We start from the raw sequence: 18925 nt of genomic DNA, 5'->3' as shown, positions 1-18925 counted from the left end.
GCGCTGAATTTGTTTTTGTTCAGCTCAAATTTATTCGTTCATCAACCTCTGGAAACGAGAAACCAAAGTACATTGGCAATGCAATTTGATATATTAAAATCAGCACGGTCTTTAGAAAGTCCATGACTAAAGTACAAGTACAGATGCCGAAATAATTATTTGCATAACCAATTGCCATTTCTAGAAATTGTCTGTTTTGTTATTACGCAATAAGCCGGTTTAGAAGTCGTTGGGTCTCGGGCAGTGTCTTTCCCTTTAAGAATTTAGTTTTTATAATACATGTATAGTAAGTAGAGTATTGATCGTTCCTCAGATGTTTTGAATGTATGTATAAATAGTGAATCTGTAACAATGCCCGAATGAACCGTACATATCCGGTTATTTTTGCTTGTCACAAAATTGCAAATACTTGGAAAATGTGTAATTTCTTTTATTTGCGTAAGTCATTTTTGAGATTTTTTTTTCTTATAGCAAACAATAGCGTATGGACTATTGTGATCGCGAATAAAGCGGAAATTGGATCATCGCGAAGATTACCGGATATACGGATTAATAGTGTAGAACGAACATATTTTTGTACATGAGAGGAACATTCACTATAAAAAACATTTATGTTGAACAATCTAAAATATTTACACTCCCCTGATATGTATTAGAAATTTGTGACGCACGTCAAATCTTGGAAACGTCTAGAACACGCGTTTTGAATTATAGATTTATTATTGGTAAGTTAAATGAAACTTACATAATACATTTCATATGCACTTATGAAAAATAATTGTTCAATCATAAACATAATATTTTTGATATTTAAAAAGTTCTCCTGAAAAAGTGATGACACTATATTTTTAGGCGCGGAAGTGCACTAAAGAACGGCTGTTCAATTTAATTTAATACATGTAGCTTTTTCTGATATTTAATGACGGTATATTGTTCTATGGGCAGCAATACCAATTGTTATACAGCAATTTATAACACCATGCATGTATATACATCAATACACAATATTTACATTTTCAGTGACTTTGTCTGTATTGACACCAAGAATCAAATTTGTTATGTATTGTCCCATAAACTCAAATGAGGTGATAATCTACTGTAAAGCCCTTCGGGCTTTTTTGGAATTGATCATGCTGCGACTAAAACTATAATCTTATAATACACAAAAAATGATTCCTTTTTTTTAATAAATAAACGCAGATTATAAACGCTATTGCTATATAACATTATTTCATATAGTGTGCAGTCCAATTGAGATTATGCAGGTGATATTGTTATTGGTCTCCTAGCTTCTTGATTGCGAGATGTCAGTTTCTCGGACGGTCGTCGTCTTGTATGGAGTGATTAACGAAGACACGAGACCCTGGTTGTGACCAAAGTTTACATAAGATAGATAGAAGACCTGCACTAAAACAACTACTTTATCTTAAACGACAAACGTCCTGCAAAGCCCGAACGTTTACTATTAATCACCCTTATAGGGTGTTTTATGTATGTATGTATGTATTATATATATATATTAAAATTTAGTAAAATAACTGCAGATACCAAACAGTTATAGTAAAACAAGACTTCAATTAGAAAAGTAATGGTCTGAAGTTTATTATTTACCCTTGTCTATCAAACTATAACACCCCTTACACGTTCACATGTTTTCCTCACCAAGACGATTTCTACTACTATGGTCACGTGACAATGTCTCTGGGAGGACCAGCAGTATTGACAGACTTTGGCTCGGTAGAATCAAAATCAACGTAGACGATGAAGTTCGACGATATTTTCAAGGAAATAGGCGAGTTTGGTCCGTACCAGAGGCGGAACTACCTGCTCCTGGTGGTTGGCTGGGTCCTGACCGGTCCAATAATGGTCCTCTCCGTCTTCGTGATGGGATCTCCGGATCACAGGTTAGAATCATACCCACGACACATACATTGCTATTACCGAGACGAACTGTTCACCATTAAGCAACGTTTTACAAGTCTTTTGGAGTTTGAATTTGCATAGCAGCACTCATTGCACTAAGACACTTATATGACAAACTTTTCAGTTTTTCAATAATACATTAATGGTTTTGGTTAAATGTGATACGTCTTTAAGTGCACATGTACCTGGTTCTGCACACGTTGAAGGTTCATAGAGGTACATATTTAGTTGGGGAGATTACAGAGCAGAGTATCAAAGTGTTTACCCAACCCTCGTCTGGTGTTCCAAATTACATTCATGTAGCTGCAAGATTATTCATAATACTGATCAAAAGTGCACTTTCATTCAAACTTCTTTTGAATTATTACATTTAGTGCTTTGACACATATTAGACATTTGTGATACGTTTTCAGTGCAAATGTAATTGTTTTTGCGCATGTTTGTGATTCAAAGATATTGGTAGTATTGTTACAATGAATCCCATTCATTGTGATTTTTTCCTTTTAATTCTTTGAAAGTCATTTGGAATATAATATGGTAGATTTTCCGCAATATATAATGAATAAAAGTGTGTTTCATGACTCCTATGAGATGTTATTTCATAAGTGAAAGGTACCATACAAATACAAATTAACTAGTTTCGTTCAAAAGCTCTGAAACTACTTGGAACCATTTTAACAAGACCTTGGACTTTACGTAGGATGTAACAATCTATTTCTTGCGTGAAAACAAATTATTAAAGCTTGAAACCAGCGTCATTTATACACCGATTGCGTGATCTTTGCTCAAAAGCCAGACAAATCCTGTTAATTTCAAAGAGGCATGGCTGAGTGGCCTAGACAGGCCTACGTCACATTGCCATTTGACACAACTACCTAAAGTCCGAGCTCTTGTTAAAATGGTTCTATATGTATATATGGCTGATGTCCCTTCACTTCAAATATTGTTATTAGTACTATATTGTATCTGGGATGTCAAAAAGAGAAATTTTGATGATCTAATTTCAGATGTCAGATCCCCGGTCTGTATAACGATTCGTATGCAGTTCAAGGAAAACAGCACACGGATCTCATTCACCAGTATATTCCTCTGGACAGTGATGGGGAATATGACAAATGCTACTTGTATAACATCGACCGATCAAAAACAGTGTTTGACAACGAAAGCCGACCAATCAATGCATCTAAAATAAAATGTTCTGCCTGGGTTTATGACCAAACTTTATTTCAAGATACATTTGTGACAAAGGTAGGCAAAGAAGCAACGAAGTCTCTCTCTCTCTCTCTCTCTCTCTCTCTCTCTCTCTCTCTCTCTCTCTCTCTCTTAACACATCTATTTTAAATGCCCAGATCATAATGGTGTTTTAATTTTGCTGATGTATTAAAGCTATACATTTTCAAAACTGTATGATACTTATGTAATGTATAAGTAAATAAAATATACTTTAAATTAATAATTAAAACAAATGAATCAAGCAATACTTCATGAGCAAAAATAAGTATTGATCGTAAAGTGGTTTGAACTGTTAATCTTTATATAGGAAAATCTAGTGTGTGACAACAAATACAGAATCTCACTGTCCAAGACCATCTACTTTGCGGGTGTATTGACCGGTTCCTTTCTCTTTGGAATGGTTTCTGATTTGTAAGCATCTACACAGTGAGACATACATACATCTTAGAGGAGTTGTTAACATAAAGTGTTCAGTTGTAATGTTGATATACATTTGTGAAATACTCTGAATGTATCATATAGCGTGTCCTATTAAGACACCTTGGTCAGTCCAAGAATTTGACAAAATCACAGTTTGTAATATTAAAATAAGGTATCACAATTGTCCAGTAACTATGTTTTTTTTTTGCTTTGAATATCGAACGTGCATTAAAAGCACCATTATATTTATTGCACAATAAAATTGCTTCGGTGAGAACAATCTACTAGGAATGAAGCGATCCACGAAAGACCGAGAGAGGATCAAAACGAATTAATTAAATGCGGGTTTCCGATTATGTTTGAAGCGTGGAAGTCAGAGTATATAATATGCAAACAGTTTTACGTAGATGCATTGATAATACCTGCTATGGTTCCTTCTCTAGGATTGGACGTAAGAAGACTCTGTTCATTGGTATTGTCTTTGAGCTGGCATCCACACTGGCCTTGGCGTGGTCGTACAATTACCTGACGTACGTCATATTACGGTTCTGTACCGGGGCGGCCTGTGTTGGAGTCTTCATGACAACTTACGTGCTTGGTACAACTCCATAAATTTGCTTAGAAAGTGAATTTGAAGGAAATAAATATTCTATTTTTTGCAATTCAAAATGAATAATTACTTATAGCTAGGTTTATTGGTTGACAAATGAAAAATTGAATAAAAGAGAACGTACTAGTAGAAGATGGGATTTTTGAACAAAACAAATTAAGATCAAAGAAAGATACAATTTACAAAGAACATATATTCAAAATGCTAATGTGATGTAAACAAAATATGAAGCCAATGTTTGTAATACTCTTGTACATTGTAATACATATACAAATTACACTCCCCCACCTAAAATACAGGCTCTGCTTATTATCATTCCTATCTTCCTTAGCCATGGAATGGGTCGGTCCGTCGACAAGGACTTACGCAGGCCTGATCATAGCTTTCTTTGGACCCGTGGGAGAACTCTACTTGGAGCTTATCGCTTACCTGACTAGGGAATGGTTTTGGATTGTAATCGGAGTAGCGGTTCCATTTGTGCTGGTTTTTATTTTATATTGGTATGGATCTTGAATTATCCATCTGGTTGAGGGCTGAAGTATCATTGCTATTTTTAGACTTTATTTATCTTCCTAAAAAACGTCTTACAAAGCTTAAAATATTTTTTTTCGAAAAATTTTATATACTTAATGAAAATTTAAAGCAAAAATCATCATATCAAAAATTTAGGGCATGTCTAATGGGTAGATTGTGTACTTTCAATTAAGAATTTGTATTTTGTAAGTTAAAGTTTAGGTATTTTGTTGATCAATTATAGATATCTTTGACATTTTGTCGTAAATTAACTTCATTTATATATTGTTTGACAGTTTTCTTCCCGAATCTCCTCGTTGGCTATATAGTACAGGCAAAAAGGAAGAGGCGAGCAAACTTTTAGAGAAAGCTGCAAAATACAACGGAAAAGATATTTCTTCCAAGCTTTTCGATGATATAGATATAGGGAAAAAAGAGGCCGGGAAAATATGGCTGCTGTTTTCTGATCGTCGCCTAGGAGTCCGAACTGTCATCATTTTTTATAATTGGTAAAATGTTATTAATTTGTATCATTATATTTGTTTTCTTATTATTTAATACGGTTATTTTGAATTATAGTAAATTTTATTTATTCCTTTCGTATTTGACAATGATTTTTTCCCGAAATGATATAGATGTAATATTTTCGTTTGATTAAAACTCTGCCCAAAATATACAACTGCTATTATTTAAGATTTCAAAGAGTGAAATTTATTCACAAAACTGTATTTATAACTTTGGTTTTACGCGGAGTTTTCAATATATCAGGATGGTGGCCAGTATGGTATTTTACGGTCTCTCCCTCAACACGGGGATTTTGTACGGGGACTACTACATCAACTTTCTGATCATTGTGCTGGTGGAGTTCCCTGGACACATTCTTCCTCTTTTTATGATTGACAGAATCGGCAGAAAAAGAAGCCATTTTATTTACATGGGAATGGGCGGCATAGCTTGCCTCAGTACAATATTTACAGTTAATTTTGGCGGAGAGGGTAATCATTAGCAAAAAAGTATTAAATTTTTAATTAAGAAAAAACAGCCGGAATACATGTGTTTTTTAGCTCACCCGAACGGGAGGTTCATGTTAGCTTTTCTGATTATCTGTTGTCCGTCGTCCGTCTCTGCGCCTTTTTGTCTGTAAACTTTCCACATTTTTTACTATAATTTCTCTAAAACCACAGGTCAAAATTTGACCAAACTTGGTATAAAGTTAACTTATGTATCGTGACCCCCGGATCATAATAAGGGTCTCAGGCGGGGTTCAAAGTTTAACATAGAAATACGTAGGAAAAATATTTAAAAGTTTTCTTCTCAAGAACAACTGCACAAGAAATGCAAATATAACACACAAGCTTGTATAATAAGTGACAATTCTAGATTGTTAAAATCGTGACCCCGGACCAAAACTTGGACCACAAGCGGAGTACAAAGCTTAAAATAGAATAAAATGCATATTTTTTAAATAGAATGTTACAAGGAACTGTTGTATAGGTAAGCGATGTGGCCCAATGACCTATTATTAGAATAAAAAGACAAGCAAACTTACTGTGAACATACACTATTTCATTACCGTAACAGCTGTATCCATGCACATGATATTTCATTGTTGAACTTAAGTATCCAAAGTACTTCTATGCACATGTCATTTATTATGTGATCTTGTAAGCATGAAATTTCTTTGCCAAAATTTTCTTCACATAATTTGATATTTTACATATTAAGTCGGTATCTAACTAAAACTACACGCCTGAACTTCGCAGGGTACCATTTCCCTTTAATGTACTAAGCCTAATATATATAATGTCTACTCTATTCACGTAGTCTCTGATGCACTAGTGAAGACATAGAGTGTATATCTACAATTTTGTATTGGTATAGTATCTAGAAATACAACCTTTGTGTTTTTTCACCTATTGTAGACCTGCAGTATCTAACTACAGCTCTAGCGATGCTGGGGAAACTGTTTGCTACTGCGGCCTTTGCCACTATCTATGTGCTGTCTGCCGAGCTGTTCCCTACTGCTATCAGAAACATTGGGATGGGCTCCAGCTCCTGCTGGGCTCGCGTGGGTGGAATGATCTCTCCCTTCATTGCTGACACGGTGAGCTAAATTCAAATTGTCAACAAAAGAAAATTTGGTACGCAACAAACATATTACAACTTGATTTATAAAAGAATTATAATAAACTGATCAGTTTTTAAATGCTACAACAATTTCTTTGAAGGTAGATAACGTAAGTGTTTTTTCATGGCTTGCGTGCATCTAATATAACAAAGTTTTGTTTTTACTAAGTGAATGTACGTTTGAATGTCGATGTGTTGTTTTGAAGAATGCATTGTTTTATAGTACTGGGATATACTACAGCGCACGTAACGTTTGCTATGTATTTCGATATGATTGGTCATTAACAAAAGCCAAGCACAAGTCAAGAAACGTAAAATACATGGTCTTATATACATGTATACTTCAATCACATGTATCCAATTTTTTTCCTTAAATTTGAACTTCAGTTCATCTAATGCAAGCATACTTTTGTGTAATTTTTTCATAATTTGTAAAAAAATGTTTTCATGTTGAATATTTTGGTAGGCTGATTTGGTGGGAGGAACATCAGGTACAGCTATACCTCTGTCCATATTTGGAGGAGCTTGTCTCCTTGCCGCCGGGCTAACATTGATTCTTCCTGAAACGCTTCACCAGATGCTACCAGAAACAATTGAGGATGGAAAGAATTTTACAACGTAAGGCATCTCCTAGTTTTCAGTATCATTTATTAAGAATTTTTATATTTTACAGATATGAGGTCTATCACATTTTTTCTTATATATTGTCGTCTGTTTAGCTGAAGTGGAGAAAAAAACCCTGCAGCATTATACTCGACAAAATCTAAATGTAGTGTTTATAAATGACTAATTGATGATTAATTTATTAGACTTCATTTCCATATCGACAACTAAACCGTTCTTTAAGTTTTCTTTTTTTTTCTTTTCATAAAATGTTTTGTTTGATTTCAGGAAAGAGTATAAAGAGAAATCTAAGAAGTATCTTCAAGGAACCCAGGAAATTATTGTCACTCAGTTTTGATAGAAAACCGAAAAAAATCGCTGCTCGTAATTGTAAACCAGCTTTTATTCGCGTGTGAGAGACTTGTTGTCGCCAATATTTCTTCGTATTATACAAATACGGGTCTATATAAGACTTGGTCGCGAAAATTAGTAGTTGCGAATCAGATTATCTCTAGTAAATCGTTGTGAATAAAATTTGGTATAAAGTATTGGAAATAAAATAGAAAATATTAAATTTTACTCTCCGATAAATGTTTTTTCTGATTCTTAAATTGTCATCAACCTCCTCCTCTCTTTATTCCTTGGTCATATGTGATGCACTATAATGTTTGTATGTACATGCCATGTTTATCTATAATACAACTATTACCGTTTATTCTCTTTATTGTGCGTGGTTTAAAAATGAAATGTCAAAATGATGTATTTCATCTTTGGATCCTATTATGAAGCTGAAGTGCAAACATAAAACTTTTCACGATATTAGAAGAAACAAATATTTTTTTTATTATGTAAAATTTTCTGTATTTTATGGATAACCAAATAAACTGACATAACAGATTTACATACATTCTAATATTTTTTGTAACAAATTATGAAGTAAAATAAAAAAAAACCCCATAACTCCCATTTTACAACACCAAGTTACGTGGGTTGGAAATATCAATTCGTTCTAGGTTTATTTTTGATTGCGTTAACATCAACTTGTACTTATACTTGTAATTTAATCTGTTAATTTCATGTCAAATACTTATTATATGATCTAGAAATAATTTTTTTTTCGCAGTTGTTACGTGTGACATTTAAATGTCGGGTTAATCCCTATGTCATTGTAGCTTTATCGTTCTCAGGTAGTAAGTTCAATTTCCGCTCTCGACATCCCTAGATTTTTAGTCGAACTCCTGAATATATTTTAAATTCAAAATTTTTTAAAAATGTATCTAACCAAATTTTTAATATCATGCTCTCGTATTAAAAAAAACAGGGCCTTCTTTTGTATCTTTACATAACAAAGTAAAAGTTCTGAATTGTCTTAACAAACTGCAATTTTTAAAAAATCAAATTTAAAAATATTGTTTGCTATTAAACTTTATTTGTCTATTTTAATATATATATATATATTGGTACACAAAGTCATTTCAAAGAGCGGGGTGATATATTATCCATCTTTGGCATTAGTTACTTTAACACGACGGGAAATTTAGGATTAAGGAGAAATTATGTGAAAAAAATAAAGATGTATTCCAATTCTAATAAAATAGATTATTGTTATATACCTTTTGCTTTCTACTTGTTATGTTTGATTTCGTAGTTGAAATTCTGAACCTGTTTTCCTTTCATATTTGTTTAACCGTTAGGTCACGACTAAGGCACACTTTTATCCGAACTCAACGCAGAATAATTGATTCAACAAGCACTTTATAAAATGCTCCCATCTGATTATATACCCCCCCCCCCCAAAAAAAAAAAACCAAAAAAACCCCCCGAAACAAACAAACCCAAAAAAACCAAACAATTTACGCAAAAACAAAATAATCGAATAGATTCAAACGATTTATAAACATTCATTGAGTATACTGCAATATGCATTCAGTATTGTTTTCTTATGGTGGTCAAAGTGCCTGAAGATTATCGTGTACTTATACGTAATGTTTTGAGATATCACTCGATATTAAAAAAAATAGATCAAAATCCATGACTTGAGTGGTATGCATACTTTTGTCAAGCAAGTCAGAAGAGCCTCTTGAGTTGTACATACCTCTTTTACGAAGACACCACTTTCTGGTAAGGTCATGTGACATCACAATGTATAAAACCCACAGCATCGAAAACTTTTCCTAAGTCGAACCTTTTTTCTACACATACAATGGAGTTTGATGCTATTTTTAAAGAGATTGGCGAATTTGGTCTGTACCAGAAAAGGAACTACTTTTATATACTGTTAGCCTGGATAGTAACAGGACCGATAATGGTTCTCTCTGTGTTCGTCATGGGCTCGCAAGATTACAGGTTAGACCGGTAGCATTGATACACATTTTTTTTTTTACCGTGATTACCAAATATGTACATAAATCCCATTTGTTGGCAAAAACATATTGGCAACTGCATAGATTTTGATTTTTCTTAATCTAATTTTTTCTCATTAAATTTATAATGACAAAAATGAATAAAGATAAACTCAAAAACTGTTCCCATTTAAAGTTATGAATTACAAAGATTTATTAAAATATTGATAATTGAAATAAGATAGAGGCTCAGATAAAAAAAAAATCAAGATCAGAAAAAAAATAGATTCCATTTTTGTCGCAAGCGAGTTTACACCATACAATTAAAGAAAAGTATTATATAATTATTTATATGCATGCTTTAGCAGGCAATAGACCAGAATATTTTTCTCGTGGTTCAGAGAACAACTCGGAGTGTTTTTTTGCTCGAGGCCAGCGTTCATTTGCGTTTTTTATCGTTAGATTTCGTGTATCGTGCGTGCTCGTTCCTGAATCACACTAATGCAAGTCTTATGTCAACAATAACGTTGTAGCTACTGTACTGATGAGGTGATATCAAACCAGTCTGATCAAACTACCCCCTCTCTTTACACTTGTCAGGGTCTAGCAGGGATTGATATGAGGTCATTGTCATCTTCACACGACCTTCACATTTATCACATAGTTAAATGCCTCTATCTGTTGTATGAGAGGCTTAACCTCTGAATACTTGGAGGTTATATAAAAAAACCAAACTTGAATTATTCTTTCTATCTCCTTTGAAGAGTTCCTGTAGATTTTCGAAAGAAGTGAAAGCCCTTCCCTGGTTGGTCAGACGTGTGAAGATGATCACCTCGATGCCTGTCAGACCATTGCGAGTGTTAAAATTGGGGAAGGGGAGGGATAATCAGGTTGATATAAACCCATTTTATATTTCATCTCTTTTTGAGCTTCAATATTAAGAATTAAGGACTCATTGTATTATCAAGTTACCATGAGGTGAACAAACACGGTCTGGAGGTGATTAAATCCAATAAAGCCTGAATGGTTTTATGATATATTTGTTTACGGTCGATCGTATATCACCACCTATATATTATGTGGTTTTTATATACATTTTTGCGTTATTTTTTATTTCGTATGATTATGCAAATCACGTTTGCGTCACTACCACTGCAAATAATTGTAATTTAAATTAAAGTCTATTTCCTAGAATCTAGGTACTTGTAGTCAATATAAAATCAAGACTTTTTTGTTTTATACATTATCGTTATTAATTGTTCGATACATATTGGTTCTGGAAATAAATGTGACAATAGAATATTTAGGTATTTTTTTGCTGTTGCCACAATAAACATGTTTAGTAACGATCTTAAAAGGAATAATTTTCAATCTGCGCCTGGCCTAGAAATAGCATCAATAGTGAAACAGACTATACTGTTTTAAGCAGAATGTTCCTAGAAAATGGATCGATATACTAAGTTTTTACACACAACAGACACCTGTTCTCTTTCTGAAAAGCATGGGATTGCACCCCAGAAGCAACACACATGGCTAAAGTTTTATTTAACAACCAAATGTTTATATTTTAACCCCGTGTGGAGTGGTTGAACACGAACGATAATTCTGTTCTGAATATTATGGTTTATTTTAAATAAGCATTATATGATGAAAAAGGACAAATATCTCATTAGATTTTTATGTTTGATCATAAATCAAAGCAGTACTTACGTATTTTAGGGCATATTTTCGGTTTCTATGGTGCTAAGCGGATGAGAATAATTTACTTCCCCTGAAAGTAACACCAGTCCGTCGGGGTTAACTCCAGCGTAAGCCAGTACCCAATTTTAGCCGGATGGACTGTGACAATGTAGACAAAGTGCTCTGTCTCATTGGTGTGTCTAGATGGAAAAATATGAATAATAAAATGTTATCTCTCTTTTTTATTTTAAGATGTCAAATTCCTGGTCTTCAAAATGATTCATATGCAGTTCAAGGAAAACAGCACACGGATCTCATTCACAAGTTTATTCCTCTGGACAGTGATGGGGAATATGACAAATGCTACCTGTATAACATCGACCGATCAAAAGCAGTGTTTGACAACGAAAGCCGACCAATTAATGCATCTAAAATAAAATGTTCTGCCTGGGTTTATGACCAAACTTTGTTTCACCAAACATTCGTAATGAAGGTAATACAACATTTTTGTTTAAAGTTGTTGTTCATAATATGCAGGAAACTTAGCAGGCCGACGTAATTACGAAAAGTGGAAACTCTCATGTCATGCTTTATATTGGTACTCTGATATCAATAAGAACCAGTTTACAAAAACCTTTAGGAATTCAAATTGAGATTAAATAATAGCAAAACGAAATAATCGACAGTTGTGATATTGGTGGATTTAAAATTTCATTATAATGGTAGCATGTTGTTATATTAAACTAATTGTGATAATATTTGTTTGACAATGTTTATGTTTCAGGAAAACCTGGTGTGTGACAACAAATACAAAGTATCGCTATCTAAGACCATATTCTTTGCTGGCGTTTTGATTGGCTCTTTTCTCTTTGGAATGTGTTCGGACCTGTAAGAAGCTTAATTTATATTTTCATACCTCAAGTGTTATCACATTGTCACAACCACTTCAATATCAATATCTGCGTGTACACAGTGTGAAACTAAATTATTCTGAAGTTCGTGTCTAAAAAAAATATTTGGAATACTCGGAAGCAAATAACTAGTATCAGAAAAAAAAAATGAAAGGCACATCCTCTATTGGAACAGAATATCTGTCAAATGATTTTATAAGCAATTGTTAAAGTTACCTATTCAAAATAGATTTGATTTACCCAAAGAACAACCATTTTATTAAAGAAGATTTTACCTTCATTTAAATCAATGTTTAGGTTTGGACGTCGGAAAACCTTGTTGTTTTGTATAGCCTTTGAGCTGGCATCTACTCTGGCCCTGGCGTGGTCCTTCAACTACGTGATCTACGTCGTATTTAGTTTCTGTTCAGGTGCAGCGTGTGTTGGCGTATTCATGACGACGTTTGTCCTAGGTAAACAATTAAAATCATCATAAATATCAAACTACTTTTTGAGAAAAAGATATCATTATTTAGGATATTCTAATTTTCTTCGGTTAGAGAGCTAAACATAAAGATAATTTAAAATATTCAACGTTTAAATCCAACATATTTGGAACTGTACAACGCATATAAAAGTATATGGCCAAAACTTTCTAGCATTATATCCAGTGTGAGATCAGTTTGTCGAGGTTTAGCAGCAGTGTGAGATTTTTCTGTCTAAAACTGTATTTTTACTACGCTTGTTACATGTAAAAAGGAAAACAAACGTTGTCTGCTTTAGGGAAATGCAAAATGAAGGATTGAGATTATCCATTAAGTAATTGTTTTCTTTAATTAATTACAATATATCATATCAATTGCTAGTGAAGAATAAAACTGTCGTATGATTTTATTTTGACTAGCACTTATATTCGAAGCACCGGAGGGTAAAACTGAAAGTTTTTAGACATAATTTACATAATGTGAAAAAAGCAGGAAAAATAGTCATTCATTATATACTCGTGTTGGATAGTGAAATTCCACCTCGGGACCAAGGTTTACGGTCTAGAACTCGGCAAAGCCTCGTCCTAGACTGTGAATCTTGTCCCCTTGGTAGAATTTCAATATTCCACACCCGTAATAATGAAGGATTATATTAAGCATGCTCAAAATTTTACGGCAATTTTGAAGGCCAGTTTGTATTCAAACTATTCTATTCAAACTAATTGTGGCATTAATTATAAATATACGAGTGTGTAGTATCTCCAAATCGAATACATTTTCCATTTATTATAATTTCATGTTAAATACTGAAATCTCATTGGTTAAGACGCAGTCGGTTGACAATGGTTTTCTCGGGGGTGTCAATTTCAACTGTTACCCTCTCAACTAGGCACTATTTATAAAAGCATGGTTCAGATGTTAGATGTAAAAAAGTGTTAAAGCCCCATTGTTATTTTTTGTTAACCAACAACGGAACAATTTGAGAACAACTTACTAAATTATTCCTATCCTGTTCTTTTCTGGCAAAATTCGTCTGTAAATACTTTTAAAAGAAGTAAAATCTTGGAGTTGTTCACTATTTGAAGGAGTTAACAAATGAAACTATTTTTAAAACTTTTTTGTTGACTTAATTTAAATTTGACAACAGTTTTTACATTGCAATTCTTTTTTTGTGTTGATAAAATGAATAAACATTTTTTAAACGCACTTCTTTGCTTAGAAACGTACTGCTTCTCTATCAAGTACAAACCTTAAACGTTTTTTCGACAAGAACTATTTCTAGCCAGTGCATGGTTGTGTTATTTTTTGTATATATTGTTAAGTGCGTTAAAATGACGTAACAATGCACTTGCTACTGGTCCTTTGCAAGCAGTGGTCTTTGGCAAGTAGTGGAACGTACCAAATTATGAAACAATTAAGAGAATGTAGGTAAAAAAAACAGGGGAACAACTCAAATGAATAATTTACAACGTATTAACTTTCTTATGACTGTAGATAAAGCCATCGTTTATTGTCGTTCGACTTTTCAATTGTTTGAATTTCTACAGGTGTATATTTTGTTCCAAATTGTTCGTTTACGATTTACCAGTACATTGTCTATTGGTATTGAGATAAAAATACAGTAGGAAATTGAAGTATTGGGATTGTCAATCAAGTGAATTTTTTTTAGCAGTCATTGGTATGAAAAATAAGTTTTTGTTATTGCTTCAACAGCAATGGAGTGGGTTGGACCATCACAGAGAACAAATGCAGGTCTAGTTCTAGGTTTTACTTCACCATTAGGTGGACTTTACCTGGAGCTGATCGCATACTTCACGAGGGACTGGTTTTGGACAGTTATTGGATCAGCAGTTCCATTCGCACCACTTTTCGTTTTATATTGGTATGGATATGCTTTGTAGATGTTAAATTAAGATAAAATTAAACGTGTTTAAAGTCTGTCTTCTTTATCTAAATATCCGTTTACTCAATCTCATCAAAAGTCAAAATCTTTTATTAACAATCGTCTATCGTGCACTGGATGAAAATAGTGCTTATTCTTAGAAGCCTGAAAATAAAGTTGCCAAAAGTATTCAAATATTCGTTTTGATTTGTTGAAAACGACCCTTATATACACACATCGTTGATATATTAAGGTTTCTTCCTGAGTCTCCTCGTTGGTTGTATGGTGCAGGGAAAAAGGAAGAAGCGTGTAAATTGTTGGTGAAAGCTGCAAAATATAACGGAAAAGAAATCTCTTCTAAACTTTTTGACGATGTTGATTTGGGGCCAAAACAGACAGGAAACGTATGGATGTTATTTTCTGACCGACGCCTGGGCGTTCGAACGGTCATCATTTTCTATAACTGGTAAGATAGTATACTGGCTTTGATGTAATTAGTTAAGAAGCAAATGATACAGTATGCAAGGAAATGTAAATTCAAATAAAGTAGGAAGAAAATAAAATAAAATCAAATGATGCAATGAGAAAGAAGATAATAAGACATATGATGCATCAAGAAAGAAAAAAAAACATCAAATGATGAAGTGAGAAAAAAAAATGAATTCAAGTCTAAGGAAAGCAGAATGGAAATTAGCTATCAATGAAGAAACAACAGTCTGTATTTAGCTATCTTGTTCGATATTCAATGTTAATATAACCCGAATTACTTTAACTTTAATCATTTAAACATTCTCAGGTAAACAGCCTTTTCGCCTGTAATATTTAACACAATCTAAGGATAATGTATATTCGTAAAAAAAAAACCCATCCCAAATGACCAAACAAACAAACCAAAAAAAATCAAAAAAAATAAACAAATAAAAAAAAATAAAAAATAAAATAATTGAATAAAATCGGTAATACCATCCAAATAAAGGAACATAAATGTAGTAAATATCATTTATATTGTGACAAATCATAAATTTGATAAAAGAGTTGAATGAAAGTAGATTTTTTTCTTTCTAATTCTAGTTAGATTAATATTTTTAATCCCGTAAAGAGTATTTGTTATTTTTAAGGATGGTAGCTAGTATGGTGTTTTATGGTTTATCGCTGAATACCGGAATTCTCTACGGAGATTATTACATCAACTTTCTTCTCGTTACCCTTGTGGAGTTCCCAGGAAATGTAATACCTTTACCCATGATTGAGAGGCTCGGCAGGATAAAGAGTCATTTTATCTACATGGGATTTGGTGGCCTAGCATGTCTGAGCACTATTCTTACCGTCAACTATGTCGGAAAAGGTAGCTAACATTTCAGCAAATTTAATGCTGTTATTTACGATATGTTGCGTACCTTTGATTACCATTTGTTTATGGGAGATCAAAATCGTTGTAAGTTCTTCAGTCCACGATGTTTTTACATATTGTGTCACGAGAAACCCCCTTTGTCGTGAACCATAAGACACAGGATGCGAAAAGGGTCCCCCAGTTAAATTTCTTTTGAACATGTAGTTCTATGCAAAAAATGCTCATAAAGTGTAATAAAAAACCTATTGTTTGTCATATTTCCAGTATATATAAGTCTGGATTATCTGACTCTGTAGATCGATACTAAATTATATCGGTATTTACGACTCATTTCGCGGAGTACCAATGTTAAAATGACCCCAGGTCCGTTTTGTGCTATTGTTGCACCACAGTGCACGTTTTTTTTTAAAAATTAAGTTTGTTGGCCTACAGATCCTCCGTGTAGTTTTTGCACTTGATTTAAAATGCGTGTGGTATTCGATGTAATGAATCTCAAAACATTTACATATTCTATGACCCACATTGCTATCGTACAGAAAACAACGACAGTATTATGCATGTGCTGAATTGTAAATTCTTGTAGACCTTTTATTTATATGATTCTAAACTTTTTCACCTATTGCAGACCTGCAGTATATAACTACAGCTCTAGCGATGCTGGGGAAACTGTTTGCTACTGCGGCCTTTGCCACTATCTATGTGCTGTCTGCCGAGCTGTTCCCTACTGCTATCAGAAACATTGGGATGGGCTCCAGCTCCTGCTGGGCTCGCGTGGGTGGAATGATCTCTCCCTTTATTGCTGACACGGTGAGCTAAATTCAAATTGTCAACATCAGAGAGCAAACATATTACAGCTTGATTTATGAAAGAATTAAGAAATTTTATAATAAACTAATCAGCTCTTCAACGCTACAACAATTTGCTTTTTTAAAATGTAGTTGGCTTGGGTGTTTTTACATGACTTGCATACATCAAATATAACATCAATTTTTGTTTTTACTCAAAGAACATTTTGAATGACGTATGTGTCGTTTTGAAATATGCAATTGTTTTATACAACTGGTAGGCTGATTTGGTGGGAGGAACATCGGGTACAGCTATACCTCTGTCCATATTTGGTGGAGCTTGTCTCCTTGCCGCTGTGCTAACATTGATTCTTCCTGAAACGCTTCACCAGATGCTACCAGAAACTATTGAGGATGGAAAGAATTTCACAACGTAAGGCATCTCTTAGTTTTCAATATCATATATTCAGAATTTTAGTATTCTACAGATGGCAGGTCTATCATATTTTTATATTTCTTCTTCAAAGAAGGGAGGACATATTGCTTTGTTGCTGTCTGTCGGTCGGTCTGTCGGTCGGTCCACCAACAGTTTCCGTTCATTTTCTTTGCAAAGGATGATCATATGAAATGAAATTTGGTATACAGGTTTATCATGATAATATCCAGGTCAAGTTCGATATTGGGTACGAACAAGCTTTTTTCGACAGAGTTATGGCCTTTGGACCTTTGAAATTATTCCAGTTATTTGCACTTTCCGCTCATTTTCTTCGCAGGGGATAAACATATTGAAATGAAATTTGGTATACAGGTTTATCATGATAATATCTAGGTCAATTTCGATATTGGGAATGATCGAGCTATTTTCGACAGAGTTATGGCCCTTGAACGTAGAAAAATTTCAGTTATTTGAAGTTTCCGCTCATTTCTTTGCAGGGGGAGAATATATTGAAATGAAATTTGGTATACAGGTTTATCATGATAATATCTAGGTTATGTTTGATATTGGGTACGATCGAACTATTTTTGACAGAGTTATGACCACTGGACTTAAAAAATCCATTTATTTGCAGTTTTCGCTCATTTTCTTCGCAGGGGATAAACATATTGAAATGAAATTTGGTATTCAGGTTTATCTTAATAATATCTAGGTCAAGTTTGATTTTAGAATGATAGAGCAATTTTCGTCGGAGTTATGCCCCGTGGACTTAGAAATATTCCAAATATTTGCAGTTTACGTTTATTTTATTTGTGGATGTTTCCGGGGGGGGGGGGGGGCATTATTGTTTCACAAAAATCTCTTGTTTTCTATGTGTTGTCGTTTGTTTTATCTAGTGTTTATAAATGACTGATTGATTACTAGGTTTCATTTCCATATCGACATCTAAAGCTTTCTATTTAAGTTTTATTTCATTTTTTTCATAGAAACATTTTGTTTGATTTCAGGAAAGAGTATAAAGAAAAATCTAAGAAGTATCTTCAAGGAACCCAGGAAATTATTATAACTCAGTGTTGATAGAAAACGAAAAAAAAATCGCTGCTTGTCATTCTAGTAATTCTTAGAATTTACCCTCCAAAAAATGATTTTCTTATTGTCAACAGCCCTTAATCCTCTTTAGTCCTTGGTCATATTTGATGCACTATGATTGTTTGTATGTACATGCCATGTTAATCTATAATATAACTAGTATATATTTCATCTTTAGACCCTATTTTGAAGCTTAGTTGTAAACATCAAACTTTCCACGATATTAGAAAAAAAAATATAAATTTCATCATGTAAATTTCCTGTTTTTTGTTATGGATAATTAAATAAACTGCCAGAACAGATTTACATACATTTGAATATTTTTTAATTAAAATGACAATCACATTGGTTCATGATGAGTGAACGCTGAACGGCTGCCAAGCACACACTGAAAGCAATGTGTGGATCGGTGAATGCTTTGTGAACGCTGAACGGCTGCAGAGCACACACGGAAAGCAATGGGTGGCTCGGTGAACGCTTTGTGAACGCTGAACGGAGCGGAGAGCGCAGAACTGTAAACAATGCACTCTGAGCGAATACAAACATGGTAAAGTAT

The 18925-nt window shown here is 33.6% G+C and overlaps 1 protein-coding gene across 1 annotated transcript; it reads left to right on the top strand.

The window, feature by feature from the left end:
- The first annotated feature begins 1688 nt into the window (after positions 1-1688).
- On the top strand, positions 1689-18426 carry LOC105332923 (uncharacterized). Its single transcript, XM_066072505.1, has 21 exons — positions 1689-1904; positions 2931-3171; positions 3464-3567; positions 4020-4174; positions 4518-4686; positions 4996-5208; positions 5468-5694; positions 6622-6803; positions 7293-7444; positions 7718-7772; positions 8553-8616; positions 9589-9775; positions 11704-11944; positions 12236-12339; positions 12660-12814; positions 14540-14708; positions 14962-15174; positions 15827-16053; positions 16685-16866; positions 17126-17277; positions 18288-18426. Exons 1-21 carry the CDS (start codon positions 1762-1764, stop codon positions 18355-18357), a joined length of 3405 nt encoding a protein of 1134 aa, XP_065928577.1. The 5' UTR covers positions 1689-1761; the 3' UTR covers positions 18358-18426.
- The last annotated feature ends 499 nt before the right edge of the window (positions 18427-18925 follow it).

Source organism: Magallana gigas, chromosome 9 (assembly GCF_963853765.1).
Source record: "Magallana gigas chromosome 9, xbMagGiga1.1, whole genome shotgun sequence".
NCBI classification, from domain to species: domain Eukaryota; kingdom Metazoa; phylum Mollusca; class Bivalvia; order Ostreida; family Ostreidae; genus Magallana; species Magallana gigas.
The sequence above is the reverse complement of the archived record's forward strand: the minus strand, read 5'-3'. Positions and strand labels throughout refer to the sequence as shown.

Coding starts and splice junctions, on each gene's coding strand:
- LOC105332923 (XM_066072505.1), top strand. CDS start 1,762: ATGAAGTTCGACGATATTTTCAAGGAAATAGGCGAGTTTGGTCCGTAC. Junction 7,773..8,552: donor AAGGAACCCAGGAAATTATT/GTCACTCAGTTT, acceptor TTTTTTTCGCAG/TTGTTACGTGTGACATTTAA. Junction 17,278..18,287: donor GATGGAAAGAATTTCACAAC/GTAAGGCATCTC, acceptor GTTTGATTTCAG/GAAAGAGTATAAAGAAAAAT.